The 15218-nt window shown below is 51.1% G+C and overlaps 4 protein-coding genes across 4 annotated transcripts; 2 read left to right on the top strand and 2 right to left on the bottom strand.

Moving 5' to 3' along the window:
* Positions 1 to 917: 917 nt before the first annotated feature.
* On the bottom strand, positions 918 to 2129 carry P168DRAFT_231364 (class I SAM-dependent methyltransferase; the record flags this gene model as incomplete). The annotated part of the gene is made up of 2 exons (XM_024833277.1): positions 918 to 1809; positions 2005 to 2129. The coding sequence occupies 2 exons, from the start codon at positions 2127 to 2129 to the stop codon at positions 918 to 920; spliced, it is 1017 nt and encodes a 338-aa protein (XP_024696212.1).
* Positions 2130 to 8113: 5984 nt separating this feature from the next.
* Positions 8114 to 10094, top strand: P168DRAFT_302512 (WD repeat protein). The gene is made up of 6 exons (XM_024838664.1): positions 8114 to 8811; positions 8936 to 9035; positions 9104 to 9170; positions 9229 to 9569; positions 9667 to 9793; positions 9850 to 10094. The coding sequence occupies exons 1-6, from the start codon at positions 8508 to 8510 to the stop codon at positions 9994 to 9996; spliced, it is 1086 nt and encodes a 361-aa protein (XP_024696213.1). The 5' UTR covers positions 8114 to 8507; the 3' UTR covers positions 9997 to 10094.
* A 655-nt stretch (positions 10095 to 10749) lies between these two features.
* P168DRAFT_316110 (uncharacterized protein) lies at positions 10750 to 12738 on the bottom strand (the record flags this gene model as incomplete). The annotated part of the gene is made up of 1 exon (XM_024839965.1): positions 10750 to 12738. The coding sequence occupies one exon, from the start codon at positions 12736 to 12738 to the stop codon at positions 10750 to 10752; it is 1989 nt and encodes a 662-aa protein (XP_024696214.1).
* A 1459-nt stretch (positions 12739 to 14197) lies between these two features.
* Positions 14198 to 15199, top strand: P168DRAFT_288079 (uncharacterized protein). The gene has a single exon (XM_024836708.1). The coding sequence runs from the start codon at positions 14432 to 14434 to the stop codon at positions 15116 to 15118; it is 687 nt and encodes a 228-aa protein (XP_024696215.1). The 5' UTR covers positions 14198 to 14431; the 3' UTR covers positions 15119 to 15199.
* The last annotated feature ends 19 nt before the right edge of the window (positions 15200 to 15218 follow it).

Genomic DNA, 15218 nt, shown 5'->3' on the forward strand with positions numbered 1-15218 from the left:
GTTCTTTCTTTGCGAGCATTATTGTATAAGACTGGGCTATATACAGCGGTGTGGTAGCAGCAGCAGTGATAGTAAGAGTAGGGGAAGGCGAAGATCATTTGTCTTAACCACCTGGATGGTATATATTGTTTCATTTGAGATATATATTCAGACGACTCGTTGGATATTGACTGAGTCTATCAATACTCTCTACACAGGTCTCGAACAGAACCGACACCTAGGTATGTCGGTAGGTCTTCGGGAACATCGAACTATGTATGGTGGGGTTCTCTCAATCTGACAGAATACACTATCGGTGTCCTGACCCGCGATAGTATCTTGTAACTTCTTTTCCCAGTTCTCTTTTCCTTTCTTTCATTTGTTGTGTTGTATACCTCTTGCGTGGTGTTGTACGGACCTACCCGAGTCACGTGGTAGCCGTATTATGCCCCCACCAAGAGAATGCCCTGGTGGAACCTGGCGCTTCCAGCCCGTGACCTACTCCCGTATGGCTGTGTATATGCCCGGTGTTCTCACGTAGAGCGCTTCCACGATGGGAAGTTGCAGGGTGAAATCACTACATGGCCCTGATCTGGCGCAGCGCATGACGGAATGGTGCGTAGCAGGACTAACCTGCCGTCACCATTGTCTCTTCTCGATAGGGCGGATAGGTAGTCTCTGTTGGGCGCGCGATTGGACGGCGATGTGTGACGAGTTCTGTTAGTCCGTGCATGGGCGATGACTGACGGGAGAGAAGTTCACGAGATGACGAAGATCGAGGGAGTACCTCGGTCACCACCTGAACAGCCGTCTCCCTATTGGGGAGGAGACCGGGAGGCGAACGGTCAAAGGGACAATAGTCTTCCGAAGCCGTTATTTTGGCCCAGGACTGACGACCGTGACGACAATCGCAGGTGCCTGGAACGTTCCCGGACAGATCAATTGACGGCCTTGGGCTTCCGGGCCTGGTAGATATGAAGGATATTGTATGCGTGGATCTCCTTGTTGAAGGCCTCTGATTTGACCTCGGCGGCGAGGCGACGGATGCGTTTGACGTCCCAGCCGAAAGTGCGGTGGAAGGGCGCCAGGCTGAGGGACTCAATGCTCTCGGAAATGGCCAGGTTGTACCAGCGGGCGACTTTCTCCTCGTGTGCGTCTTGGAGCCAGGGGTTCAAGGGCAGACCGACCATCTGGTGGTCGATGTCGACGAACCCCGCGTCTTGCAGGTCGCGCATGGTTTGGCGAGAGCTGTGGGCGATAGGGCGCATGCGGGCCTCGGTTGCCTCCTTCAGGTTGTCGTACCAGTGTCGCAGCGCCAGTCCGTCCAGCGAGCGGTCGTCGCAGCGCGGCTCGAAGTCGATCTCGACCTGCTCGAACCAGGCCCCCGGGCGCAGATGGGCGAAGATTTTCTGATACAGGTTCGGCCATCCCAGGACGCTGCCGCAGCCCATCTGCAGATGGATCAGGTCCCAGGAATCTTCGCCCATGGCCCAGGGGGCTTCAAAGTCGAAGGGGGCGTAGAATTCGCAATTGTTGGGGCGGTTGGGCGGCTGGATGGGGGCGAGGTCGACCCCCGCCACGAAGGCGTCGGGGTATTTTTGGGCAACCTCGATGGACCAGATGCCGGTCCCGCAGCCCAGGTCGAGAAAGCGGCCATTGTCCGGGTGCGGCGCATAGATCAAGGCGTTGGAGACCCGGGCGACGGTGAAAAGTTTGTGGAAGATATCTAGACGGTCCTGCTCCTGTTCATCGCAGGGCAGAAAATACACTCCGCGGCGATAACCATGGTACGTGCGCCCATTCTCTTCATCGAAGGCGTGTCTAGAATTCCTGTAGTAGCGCGACAGGCGAAGCATGGCGCACACATTAGTCGTCCAGTGACACGAGTGGAAGAGGAGTTTGCGCTGATCAGGGATTCATTTGGGGGGGGGTAAAGAAATGGCGGGAGCCTGCACATGAACCCGTGGGGGGAAGAGCATGGGGGACACAACGACAGACAGAAAAAAAGAAAGCGGAGAGAAATACTTGCTAGCAGTGTCCTGTAGACCAGGAGACCCATTGGGGTTCCAATTGTAAGGGGGATTTCCAGATTCTCTGTCGGTGATGGTGTAGACATCCATGGCATCCGAGTTGTTTCTCGAACGACTCATGTCACTGGAACCCGCGGAGGAAGTGGTGAACGAGGGATGGACCGGCGACGCCATGGTGGAAAAATGGATGACCAGCCTGGCCCAAAATCTCAGTGGTGGTGATGATCAATAGGGCTGGGAGTAGTGGATTTTGGGGGGGGGAGGAGGGTGGTTTTAGGTGGGATATAGATCGAGAGATGGTGGACTACTACTGCCCATCGAGCGGAACGGGAGGAACGGGAGAGAGGTTTGGGTCCGGTTGATATAGAGGGGTCGAGATAGGAAGCAAAAGGGGAACGTGATGGCTGGTCCACCGCATGCAGAACCCAAGTGACGAGACAGAAAAGAAACGAGAAAGGAAAAAGTCAAAATGGTTCAATGTGGAAAGCGACGAGAAGGAGGGGATATGGGGCTCAAGAAGGAAAACGAGAGGGAAAAAAGAATACAAAATAAAATAAAAAAATAAAGTAGAACTAAAAAACCCCAAGAAAAGGATGAAAAATTAGACCCAAATGGAAACGAAAAAAAGGAAAAGAAAAAGACGAGAAAAATACAAGATACATACAGAATGCCAAAGGAATTACCAGTGAAACAGGAGGATCAACGTCAGGTCGAGCTGGCAGGTCAGCACAGACGATCCGACGAGTGGAACGGGAAAAGGGTCAGTCGGAAAAGCATCGGAGAGCGTCCACTGGGGGGAGATTAGGATATGGAAGAGTAGATCAAGAGAGAACCGAGATAGGCAAGCTGTGGAAGAGCAATGCTAAAGAAGAGAAGGAGAAGAAGAATGAAGAATGCAAAATGCAGCCTCCCCGCGATACTGACAGACCCGAAAATAGCGGTCACGGAGGGGCGATCCAGCAGGCAGGACAATGGACAGAACAGATCATTAGGATATAGGAAGAATTCTTGGAGAGATGGAAATCACGATGATAATCAATTCAGAAAATTGATAAAATATAATAAAAATAAAATAAGCAAAGAATAAGAAATCAAAAAATGAAAACAAATAATCAAAATAGTGGAGTCAGCAGTTGACAAGACGGCCTTGACCAGTCGTCAACCATGGATCGATGGTCGATCAGACACACCATTCTTGGGGGAAAGAAAACCTAATAGGTGAAGTTGATCTTAGAAGCATTGGGACTCATGATGTGATCAGAAAACTTTCTTTCCCTTTGATTTCGTCAATCTGCGACTACGAATCTGGAGCACTCCCTGGTGGGGTATATCTGAACCTGGCTATATCATCATATTGACCGCCATCATGATGATCATGGTATAGTCCATGAACACGACAAGTACGGGAAAACACTTAGCTGATGTTCTTCCCTTCTTTCCACTTTTGGTGATTATTGTTGTTATCATACTCATATTATTTGTTTTGAATGATATGGTGATTATAGTGAGTGAGACCCGACAGGGGGATGGATATCGCCTATCCCGTCGGATCATGGCTGGCTGTGCTGTCCATGTACACACTCAGACTTGCAAACAGGACCGATCGATTGATCAAGCCCGTCAAACCCAATCAAAACGAACTAGTTGACTCAGTTCATGTCTACTGGGATTCGTCCATTCTAGCCCAACCGCCCTCTAGACCCTCAGCTCTGGGCATGTCGAACCCGAGAACGTGGACATCACGCTCGCTATCTTTACCTACTCCGTACTTTATCACCCATCTGCATGGTTCCTGGAGATATAGTACGAGAGAGATGTAGGTACGGCTCGGTCTGCAGGACAGCCCGCAGTTGATAGGAACACGTATCATCCGTCCTTCTGATCTCCCCCTCCTTTTTTTTTTTTTTTTTCTCGAACACCAATCGAGATGGTAGAGTTGTAGGCGGGTGGCGTATCCAAATTGTCGGGCTCCTCGCCTCATCCTGCCATGCTACAGTTGGGAACAGAGCTAGGCTAGTCCGCAATAACCTTTTGCAGGAGGAGACCGAGGAGGTTCTAAAGTTTAGGGTTCGTTGATTTTGAATATATCATCTATTATTTTGTCTCGTATTTTAGTTTAGTTTATTACATTGAATTATTATATTATTATTTGATCTTTTTATCTATTTGTTATCTACTTTATATCTGAATTCTATGATTCTATACTTTTATGCTACTGATTTTTTCTCTTGGCAGAGTGGATTCTCCCACTCAGGCTAATCGAGATAGTCCGAACGGAGGGAGAATAAAAAATTGCAATCAATAAGACAATAATACAAAACAAAATGAAAGAAATAGAGTTGAACAGGTGAGTTGTCAGGGAAGACCAAGGCGTTGCGCTGCAAACCCCTTTTCATCCCCTACCTAGTCCCATGCAGACCCCGTCATAATGTATCGGCTGCTGCGGCATGGACCCAGCACGATCACGACGAGTTGGAGTATGTAGGAGGGATTCGGACTAGGGGTGAAGTTAAACTGGGATGATATAGGGTATAGAAAGGGCAAATAATGAGAGAATTTCCCCCATCAAGGCTAGAACAAGATATTGAAAAGGAACTAGGCAAAATAAAACAATAATAATAATCCATATAGTGCGAACCAACGACCCAAACAAAGGGAGTCTCGGGCGGGACGCGGTCCGCCTCCCACTTAAATCCATCGATGATACGATCTTTCATCCTCCGTACGGAGAGTTGGGACTCCTATCCATGATGTATCGGGCTTGGATTTTATATATATACATATATAATTTACATGAATCTATATATCTACCTATATATCTACCTATATATCTGATTATCTCTATTCGTATAACAATATCCCTAGTCTTGTCCCCGTAGCGCCCGAAGCAAACCCCGCCGCCCTTTCTTCCCCTTAATCAGCGATTCCAGCATTGCGTGCAGCCGCTCCGAGAGTGGATCCCCGCGGTTCGTGGAATTAAATCCTCAGGCTTGGAATTCATTCCATTTGACTGGAGTATCATCCTATCATCCCATGTTCCATGTCATCTTAGTAATCTGTGCACTACTTGGTCCACCAGGTTTCCTTTCCATCAACCAGGATACCATTCGACGATCGAACGAACCCCTTTCCGGGATGTGCCCGTCCTGTCTCCATCATCTACTCTCCAATCCACTCTCCTTTCACTGTCAATCCACGGTCAATCCCCACCTCGGGAATACTTTACTCCATATAGTATGATCACGTCCGATGGATCCCACCGGCCTTGATGGTTTCCCAATTCGTACATGTGCAGCAATCCACATCGTCACCAAACTGTGACAGCGTCCAATACACCAACCCCAGGGGATTCCCTTTTCAGGAGGCGAGGTCACCCGACCTGGTTACCTTACAAGTCGTCTCACCATGGGAGAGGACTGTCGGATGGATGCCCTTGTTGATCATTGCACCCCTTCCTCCCAGGGACCCAGAGTCTCGGGTCCGAGGTGAGGTTAGGCAGCCTGGTGCATGACCGGTATGTAGAACGATGTATGTACTAAAATCCTGATGCACGTCTTGTACGTTAGTGCAGAATCACCGCTGGTCTGATGCATATGCTGCCCAATTGGTTGGCTCCGGTTGTTTCCTCTTCTGCCCATATCGTCGTTGACGTGTACAGGAGATCGCCTTTTCAATTCACTATTGATATTTATTTATTTATTTATTTAATTCTCTTTTAGTTGACTTGGTTTGATTTTAGCCCCACTGACAGCACATGGAATGAATTAGGCACCGAACCGCCTCCAGCCACATACGGACTACTTACCGAGTACAGTGTATTGTGGCCGACGTCTAAGGTCTTGCTCATAGACCTCATCCACAATGGGACCCAACCCCAATTTTACGCGACGGGAAACCCGTTTCCCGCGGTGAGTGTCAGTTAGCCCACTGCCGAATCCACCGTCTTTGACCGTATCTGGTGGGTGGTCCATCGGATATATCTACCGTACGCTCTGGTCCATTCCATTCGTCCTCATTTGCTTGACCCAATTTCTCATCCCTTCCTTCTCCTTGGTGTGCAAAGAAGGTCGGTGGTAACCGCATTGAAACGCCCCACCTGTCCTGCGTGGAAATGCTTCAATTTGGGTATCGTACCGTGTTGGTGCCTCAGCTATATGACTTGGGTGACCCCGCGCAGCCTCTCCTCGTTCGCCTGGCGAGTCGCCCATCGGCCCCATGGTCTATCTCGGCTCCAGCCTGGAACACACCGTGTCTCTGATGGGGCTGAATCCTCGCCTCTCACGTCCCAGAGGTTCTCTGGGTGTTGGTCGCGTCCAGGGCCCAGAGACCCCGTCCAATCAGCGAGACAACCCCAGTAGCCAGCGCGCCACGGCAAGTCACCGAGACAGCGCAAAAAAAATGACGTCCTAGATCCCACCCGGAACAAATTTTTATTTTACCCTTTTACCTTGCTTTCATAGAAAAAAAAAGAGTTACCACTCCTTGGGTAGCGCGATGAGCGTCCGCCATCGATTTATACTATTGCCCTCTTCGTGCCTTGTTTTCATTTAGACCGACGCAGCTACAATCCTTCCAGAGGACGAACGGAGATGCTACTGCTCTAGTTGCATTGGTAGGGACCAATCCCCGTGGTCGCCTAAAATTGAATTTGACCGCTGCTGCCCATTGGCGGGCCCTGGATGGAGGCATGTCACCACCGTGTTGCCAGACTAACGCTGACTGGACTTCTCGCCAGTCGCCCACCGCATCGGACAGGTGACTCAGTCGCGACTAGCTGCAACGGAGACGCGCCTGACTGGGTCTGGATGGATGTCGCGAGAAAACATCCCTACCCCTCCCTCGAAAATTTTCTTTCCCTTTCCCTTTTTTTATCTCCTCCCTCCGGCGGTAGTGCGAGACGATGGTCCCTCCCGTTAGGTGCATTTAGGCCATGGAGCGACGGCCAGCGAGGCAAGCCAGTTCGTCCATGCGTGATCACGGGGGACTCCGATGCTCCACGCAGCGATAGCGCTGCAAATAAACGTCTCTGTGGACCCCACTGACCCTCCGATACCTCTCCTTGTCTCCAACTCTTACCGGCAATCGGACGCAGCCAGACGGACCCCAACCGTAGTTTTAGTGTCCAGAGCTCCTGTCGCTCTTCGCAGCCTGTGGCCGGGGCGAAGAGCCGGCGAGCGTCTAATGTCAGCCACTCACCAGCGTCTTCCTTGACCCTCCTCCCCCTTCCCGGACCGGTCACTAGCATTATTGGCCCATCGGCCCCGTTGCATGCAGCAGACCTCTGGTCCATCTCGGTCAATGGAAGGCCACAGGGCCACTCCCAGCACGCGTGTGATTCGAGTCGCGTTCGGTGGCTTGCTCAATTTCAATTTTATTTTACTTTATTCTATTCTTTTGTCTACTCGGCCCCGCATGCTGCGCATCGCGAACCAGAAAGTAAGGAGAGCAATCACAGCCCATCGTCGCCCCCGGTGGGGTTTGTCGCAGAAGTGGCTTGGAGATGGATCCCCTTCGTTTCCCCTCTGTACGCACCCGACCATCCAGTCGACGTAGGACTGCCGAAGTAGCTTAGCCGTGTGATTCCCCAAACGGCTTGAGCCGCCCTCTTGCTTGGGACTGAATAGACGCACGGGAAGGGAAAGGGTCCTGTTGTCCACCTGCGTTTGTATAGGTCGGGCCCAGACAGGCCGATGCGCTTGTCATGTGAGAGCGAAACCGATGGACTGTGACTTGGCGGATCCAGGCTTGAGACTCGATTGCCGTTATTGCATCGCCCGCTTGCTGATAGGGTTCGTTACCCCATCGGGCGAGATGGCACAAACACATGGCTTTCCAGATGGAATCGACTGATCGAGTGCCACTATCCAATTGAGTTCACCACCCGATAGATGAATCGGTATGAATGCATACGCTGATAGTCCTGGTCGGGGCGTGTCCAGCCAAGAACCGAATCGGAAGTTGTCCGTCGGTGCCTCATTGTTCAGGCAGAAAGACCAAAACAAAACCGAAAAAAAAAAAAAAAAAAAAAAAAAGGCAGGGGAATTTCTTGGCTTCCGCTCGTTCGGCTCATCGCGGGGATCTCAGACTGAAAAAAAAAAAGCAACGCCAAACTCAAATCAGCATTGCCTTTGCCTGTCCAATACTGCCCTACTGATACTATCTCCCCCTCACCCTACCAGTCAGTGGTTTCGATTGACCATCCCTATCACAAGCAGCCACGTCGTGGAAAGGCATCGCGGAAGGCGGATAAGAGGAGTATTTGATATCGATCTCCGTCCGCCACCAGACCCAAAAGAGCAACCCCTCGATCGCCTGACCCATTGACTTTGTAACTTATCTACTTTATTATTACTTTATTCTTTAGTTTATTTTGTTCCGTGCTGGGGGTGGACCAGCCTGAACATACCAATCTCATCCCAGACTCTGCTAGTCTGATTCGGGGAATCAACCCAGGTGCACAAATCCGGGGATTGCAGTGCAGCTGATCACAGTCCAGCGATGCATACTCTCCAAGCCACCGCCTCGTCGTCGCTTTCCCTGCCAGAGGGTAATTACATTTACTCCCTGGCTGCGGTATCGCCGACCTCGTTGGCTGCCATCTCCTCGGATGATTCTCTGCGTGTCTTTGATGCGGCCAATCTCGGTCATGTCTCTGTGGTCGCCCCAGACACCCATGAAGGTGTGACTGCATTGAAGACGTACGATGCGGGCCAGCAGGTCATGGCCACCGCGGGGAGAGACGGCAAAGTTAAGCTCTGGGATTTGCGGAACGGGGGTAGATTGGCGGTGGGAATGGAGACCTGTATGTTCTTCGATTGCATTCCTTTCCTTCTTTCATCCCTCTTATTTGATTGTCCTTTTGAATTTTATTTTACGTATTGTACCACCAAGTGGTCGGCTGATGAATCGGTTTTAACTTTCAACAGCAAACGGGGCCCCCGCCCTCTCCATCGCATGCAGTCCAGAAACCAATAGCCTTGTCGCAGGGACCGAGCTGGATTCGTCGCAGGCCATCGTTTCATTCTGGTAGGCCGTCCACCAATTACTACCGTGCTATCAGAATGTGTTTCCTGAGCTGCTAACTGACGCAACAGGGATGTCAGATTCGCGTCGGCGCCCTCGCTCCAGTACGTCGAGAGCCACAACGATGACGTGACAGAGGTGTGTCCCACATGTATTTGGGAGGCAAAAATGAATGACATGTTTCTAACACAAACAGCTTCAATACCACCCAACACGGAAGAACCTCGTGCTCTCAGGAAGCACAGATGGCCTTGTTAACATCTACAACACAAACATTACAGACGAGGACGACGCCCTCGTGCAAGTCATCAACCATGGATCTGTACACCATGCGGGCTTCCTAACCGAGCGCGCTATCTACGCCCTCAGCCACGACGAGGTCTTCTCTATCCATCCGGCGACGGATCCAGATGATGAGCAGACGCAAGAGCCTGAGCCTGTGCAATTCGGTGACCTGCGTCAGCCCTTGGGCTGTGAGTATATTGCGCAGCTGTGTGGGGGGAATCAGGGAGCTTATATTGCTGCTGGAAGTACCTCGTATGTATCTCTTTTTCCTTCTTTTTTCCTGCGACTTTATGTTTCTATGCTTTACTATGTCCGATCTTATTCAGAACTATAATACTGATTCCCGCAGAAACCACCAACTCGACCTGGTACCCCTTGTATCAGACCCATCCTGGCGGTTCGACCAGGACAACCTATGGCGTCTCCCCGGCGGACACGGAGAGGAGATTGTCCGCTCTGTTTACGTCGACGAACAGGTATGCATGCTCTCTTTAACATTTATCCTTCAGTAGACCGCAAGCTAACCAGACAGACCCAATCTATCTTCACCTGCGGCGAAGACGGGTTCGTCCGCGTGTGGAAGCAAGGTGAAGGCGCGGAGCCGGGCCCGGGCTCCGGGCAGGAGAAGAAGCCGAAGGAGAAGAAGGGGAAGGAGAAGGGGAGGTTTAGACCTTATTAGTATGAGAATGAATGTGAAGTGGGAGAAGGATGGGATGTGGTGGGAGGAGGGTGGACATGTGTAATATTCAACGCGGTGGTTCAAAATTTGTAAGCTTTACTGGATTATTATAGAGTATCAACTACATGCTGCATGAGCGCGTACCTCCCTTATGTATTGGTAAAACCCCCCTATATCAAGTCAATCCGCTTAGAAGGTGTTAAACCATACCGATAGCACAGTCTATCATCTACCAAGTGATTCAAGCCTTATGCTATCTTGGAGGTCACTGAACGACTAACCCTAATCTCACCTCGGCTATGACAGCTCTCCATACAGCCCATCTGAATGATTCTCACTTCGTGCAAGCTAGATCTACTCAATCTCGACTTGTCTGATACTATCTACTAAATATTCCCCCTTTATGATGATCAGTGGGAGATATCATTAGCCAAGGGCAGTGGTCCGTCACCTGACGAGAACGGTGTAGGTATCTGTTGTATTCTAAGTTGTTGTGTTGTGTTTCTTAACACCATCCAACAGCTCTCACCTTTGAATATCATCAGTTTCATCGAGGATCTTGGGATTTCATCAAAGATTTATTAGGTGGAATCTAGGTATGTTCAAACGGAAAATGACCGTCCAATATATGATATGCCAAATCTAATATACAGTCTATCACTACACACAGAGCTCCTCGCCACCAGACCAGGCCTATTCCCCTAGCCACCATGGTCACGATACTTTAGTTCAAACAACACATCACGTGTCTAATCACCGCGGAAGTGACGGTTCAAACCGCAAAAAACTATACCCATTCAGCGTCTCAGCCCACCGCAACCGAAACCCATACCACAAACCAAGCAGAACACATCCCGTCGCCCAAACGCCAAACAAAACAGCCGGAGCATGCGGCGGCAAATCACCAGGCCCAAGGACCTTCCCCGGCCGCGACGCAGTCAGGTTCTCGCCCAAGCGCGTATTATTAAACGTGTATATCCCATCGTACATAACCTGCAGCGCGTCCACCGCGTAAGCCCGCATCGCGGAGCTCAGCAGCTGCTCGGACTGGAAATACTGGTCGTAGAAACTGGCGTTCCTGAGCACTTTCTGCGGGTACGAGTTGACGGACTGCAGCAGGTTGTGGAAGACGTTGGGGTGGTCGTTCATTGGACGGAGGAAGTCGACAGGCCCGTATCCGAAGGGCTCGGTGCGGAGGCGCACGTTGCCTTCGCTGTAGTCTCCGGGGACCGGTGGGATGCGGGTGAAGTTGTGGAAGGACGAGTCGCTGGGGTCGACTCGTGCGCTGCCTAGTGTGGATGCGGATTGGCATCGTACGCCGATGGGTGAGGCGACTTCGATGATTTTGGATAGGTCGAGATGGCGGTTGAGGGGGCTGGTCCTCTCCTTGGGCTCGATGGCAAGGAATGATTCGTTTGCGTGGTGGTTCTCGGTGATTGGACTGCCTAGCCCGGCCACGGGGTGAGCGATTTCGCGGTTGAATATTTTGAGAGGAACTGATCGCATCGAGGGCTCCTGGACTAGCATCTGCCAGACGACGATCTCGAGGATCTCGGGGTCGGAGATCGTGCCGTCCCCTGCGAACCGTTCCACGTCCAAGTAATTGTCTCTGGTTGTGTTACCGCCGTTGCCGAATTCAACGTACGCGAGAAGGTTCTTCATGGTGGTGTTGTACACGTCGATCCATTCTGTCTTGCCCGGAACCAAACCGGACTCTAACCTGGTAGAGGCGGCATCACTGTTGACAGCATGAAATTGACCCTTCCGCGGCAGAATAGTCAACTCTGACGCATTGTGCACGATCGAGCAGTTGTACGACAGTCGAAGCCCCCAGATAATTCCACTAACCGGGGACTCAGCCTGGGGAGTAAGAAACAGATCCGGAACTTCCTGCTCGACGGACATGGAGTTGGGATATTCCTCCAGATATCCATATTCACTGCGATCCACCCCCGGCGCAGTGTAGGCAATTCCGACACCAGGGAGATTGACGCCCGCGCCAGACTGCCATACAACGAAGCCCCGGTCCGTGGGCTGATGCTCCGTCCGATTGTTGTAACTCTCCGGAAAGTATCCCATCATGAGAGGGTGTGCTGATAGCTGGACATACCCGTCAAACAGCTCCATGCTGAGCCCAGATAACGGCAGTGCGATCGTGACTGCGAGAGTGATCAGGCTCAGCAGCCACCATAACCGCTGCGCGGGGATCTTCCGTCGCCGAATTAGAATGTTTAAGCATCGAATCCACCCGCCGAACCCCGACCACGAGTGCTCGCTGTGCATCATCAGCGACGTGGTGTTGTCCGCGTGCCAGAAGCGGTCGTGCAGCATGGCTGCCTCCACCCCGGCCAGTCCATACTTGGACAGTCCCAGCCCGAAGACGCCCAGAATCCACCACGAGTAGAAGACTAGCTCCCCGTTCCGGTGTCCGTACTTGCTCATGTCGGGGTCCGGAACCATGTACACCCAATTGATGAGGATGAAGTATGCGGTGAGGAGCGGAGGCACCGTGACGAGGACGACCGCGCGGGTTGTATACCGTCGGAGAGGGTATGCCTGTTCGCACGCTTCTTGCGACTTGTTCGATGCTTGGCTGGAATCACTGCCATTGTAGCTGCGATGATGGTTGGACTGGCGGGCTGACGTCGCTGGGTGCTCGGCGAGCTCGTATCGCCCTGGAATCGACGGGTACAGTGACGAGATGCCGTCAGGGGATGCTCGCCGGTCGATCGATGACTCCATAGATGATTTCGACCATTGGGTCTAATAGTGGTCACGCGTGGGCTTCTGGCGGGCTTCCGAACGGACAGGGGGAAAGATAGCATTTCGCTAGTGGACCAGAGTCAGACTCGGGGTAAGTCCTACTATGTATGTTTGAACAGAACGCCAGACAACAAGGCTGACGCTGATCTCCCCTTATTGACCCAGTTCGTATTATACATCTTACTTGTCCTATTTTCCGCCCGAGACGATCTCGTGGCGAGGCTGGGGTAGGCACGCGACACTTCCTTCTCTGGATGTCGATCTCACCACGGGCGGTGCCTGGATGTGCCCGATATAGAACGATCGGCGGTCTTCTCACACTGTCTCTTTGGTTGCATAGATGTTTCAATGTTTTCCACTCTAGTCGGTGATAACTCTCTGACGATCTGAACACAAGTTCGCAAGGCATGCAGCCCGTTCGCCGAAGAATGGTACTTCAGGTTCACGCTGTACTCTCCGTGTAGCTCCAGACATAGCTCAGTCATGATATGGGGAGCCCCACAAGCCTGAGGATCATCGTGGCCGGTTTCCATCTGTGGTAGTAATCGAGTTAGCGGAAGGCTGTGCTGTTTCTAACACCCTTAAACAGTTTAGTCAGGCTTATGGTATACTTCTTCGATGGGACTTGATTCGGACATGTTATGTGACTCACATGAAACGTAGCGAGATTGATCAGCAGAAAGATTTGAGCATTCTGCTGAGCTATTTCCGTTGGTTTTCCCATCTGATGCAGATCTTGATATTCGGACACTACAAGAACTGCAGGGAGTATAGCAACGCTATTATCTACTACATATATCATGCGCCTTAACATTATTGGTGCATGTCCAAACCTATCTAGCTATAGTCGCAAATTACATTAAGAGTATCTTACACTGGACTATTGTATTGTTGATCTGTGATATTGGCCTGTCAATGAATAGCCTAGACTCTTAGAGCGTATAGTTGGCAGCTTACTATGGGTCAAGATGTCCCACTAACGGTTGATTGCTTGTCTTGAGCTTTAGATTTTTATTATCTAGTATGATGACGTACTTTGGAGAGTGTTTGAAATATATGATCTTCTTAATTAGGAAGTTGAAGAGAACTCGATTTGGATTGGGGACTTTCATATAGAGGTGGTAGACCAATATATACTTCCATGCCTTATCGGTTTGTCGAAGTACTGTCAGTAGTCACGAAAATGGAGTACAACAAACCTCCAATAATTGAATGTATCTAAAAAAGTATATTAAACCTGCCGACATTCAATAAATTGATCTCAATATAAAGTTCACCATCAATATCCGAATATAAATGTCCAAAGTACTAATGTACTCCAACAGTGCCAGTCCCAAGGCGGTGGCAGAACCCGACCCACCCGTATCAGACCAAGCAATCTAATCGCGCCGATAACAATTTGATTTTTTTTTTTATCTCAGGAACATCCGCGGTTTAACTGCGATCTCACTGTCTTTGCTGTCTTGACTTTCCTCCTTTTAATACCCCATCGCATTACACCAATTGGATTATGGTCTTGATCAATCTACCATAAATCAGATACGACATTTTCTATCTCTCGCCCTCATTTACCTCACGCCCTACCTCCCACCACACCATCCAATCCAACAGGAACAACATACAAACCACACCCACCCACCAACCACACCCAAAAATCGAAAGAAAGGACAGAATGAACGCAGAAGCCTACCTTCGCAACCACGGCTGGTCCGGCCCCGGCACCCCCCTCAACCCCAACCGCCGCCCCGGCGGCCCCAACGGCGGCCTCGGCCTCACGAAACCCATCCTCGTCGCCCGCCGCACCGGCAACCAGGGCGTCGGCAAGAAGACCACCAAGGATCATACCAATCAGTGGTGGCTGCGCGGGTTTGAAGATGCGCTCAAGGGCGTGGGTGGTCCGGCGAACTTGACGGGTTCCAGTGTGCGTCCGGGGAATGCGCTTACGAGTGAGCTTTATCGGTTTTTTGTGAGGGGGGAGACTGTTGCAGGGACACTTGGGGATAAGTTGGCGGAGGCGAAGGTGGATGAGGGGAAAGAGAATGGGAAGGGGAAGAAGGAGGGTGAGTCGAAGGAGGAGAGGAGACTGCGGAGGACGGAGAGGAAGGCGAGAAAGGAGGAGAGGAAGACGAGGAGGGAGGCCAGACGGGCGCGGAGAGACGAGAGACGCGCGAAGAAGGTTGAAAAGCGCGCATTGAAAGAGGCGAAACGGTCGAGAAAAGAACAGCCGCATAATCCCCAAGATGACTATCCCACGCCGCCGGCGACCGAACAAGAGCTGGTCGAGCCGAAGCTGAAGAAAGAGTCTAAGACGGACGGCCGCTCGAAGAAGTCTTCGCGGAAGGAGAAGAAACCCGAGTGATCCTGACCTGACTGTTTGTGCCTTTTTTGCATACGAGCGTGTTCGCATCTGAGATATAGATGATAGATAGATAGATACCCATCGTTGGTCGCGCTTCTAA

This window comes from Aspergillus campestris (assembly GCF_002847485.1).
Source record: "Aspergillus campestris IBT 28561 chromosome Unknown P168scaffold_2, whole genome shotgun sequence".
NCBI classification, from domain to species: Eukaryota; Fungi; Ascomycota; class Eurotiomycetes; order Eurotiales; family Aspergillaceae; genus Aspergillus; species Aspergillus campestris.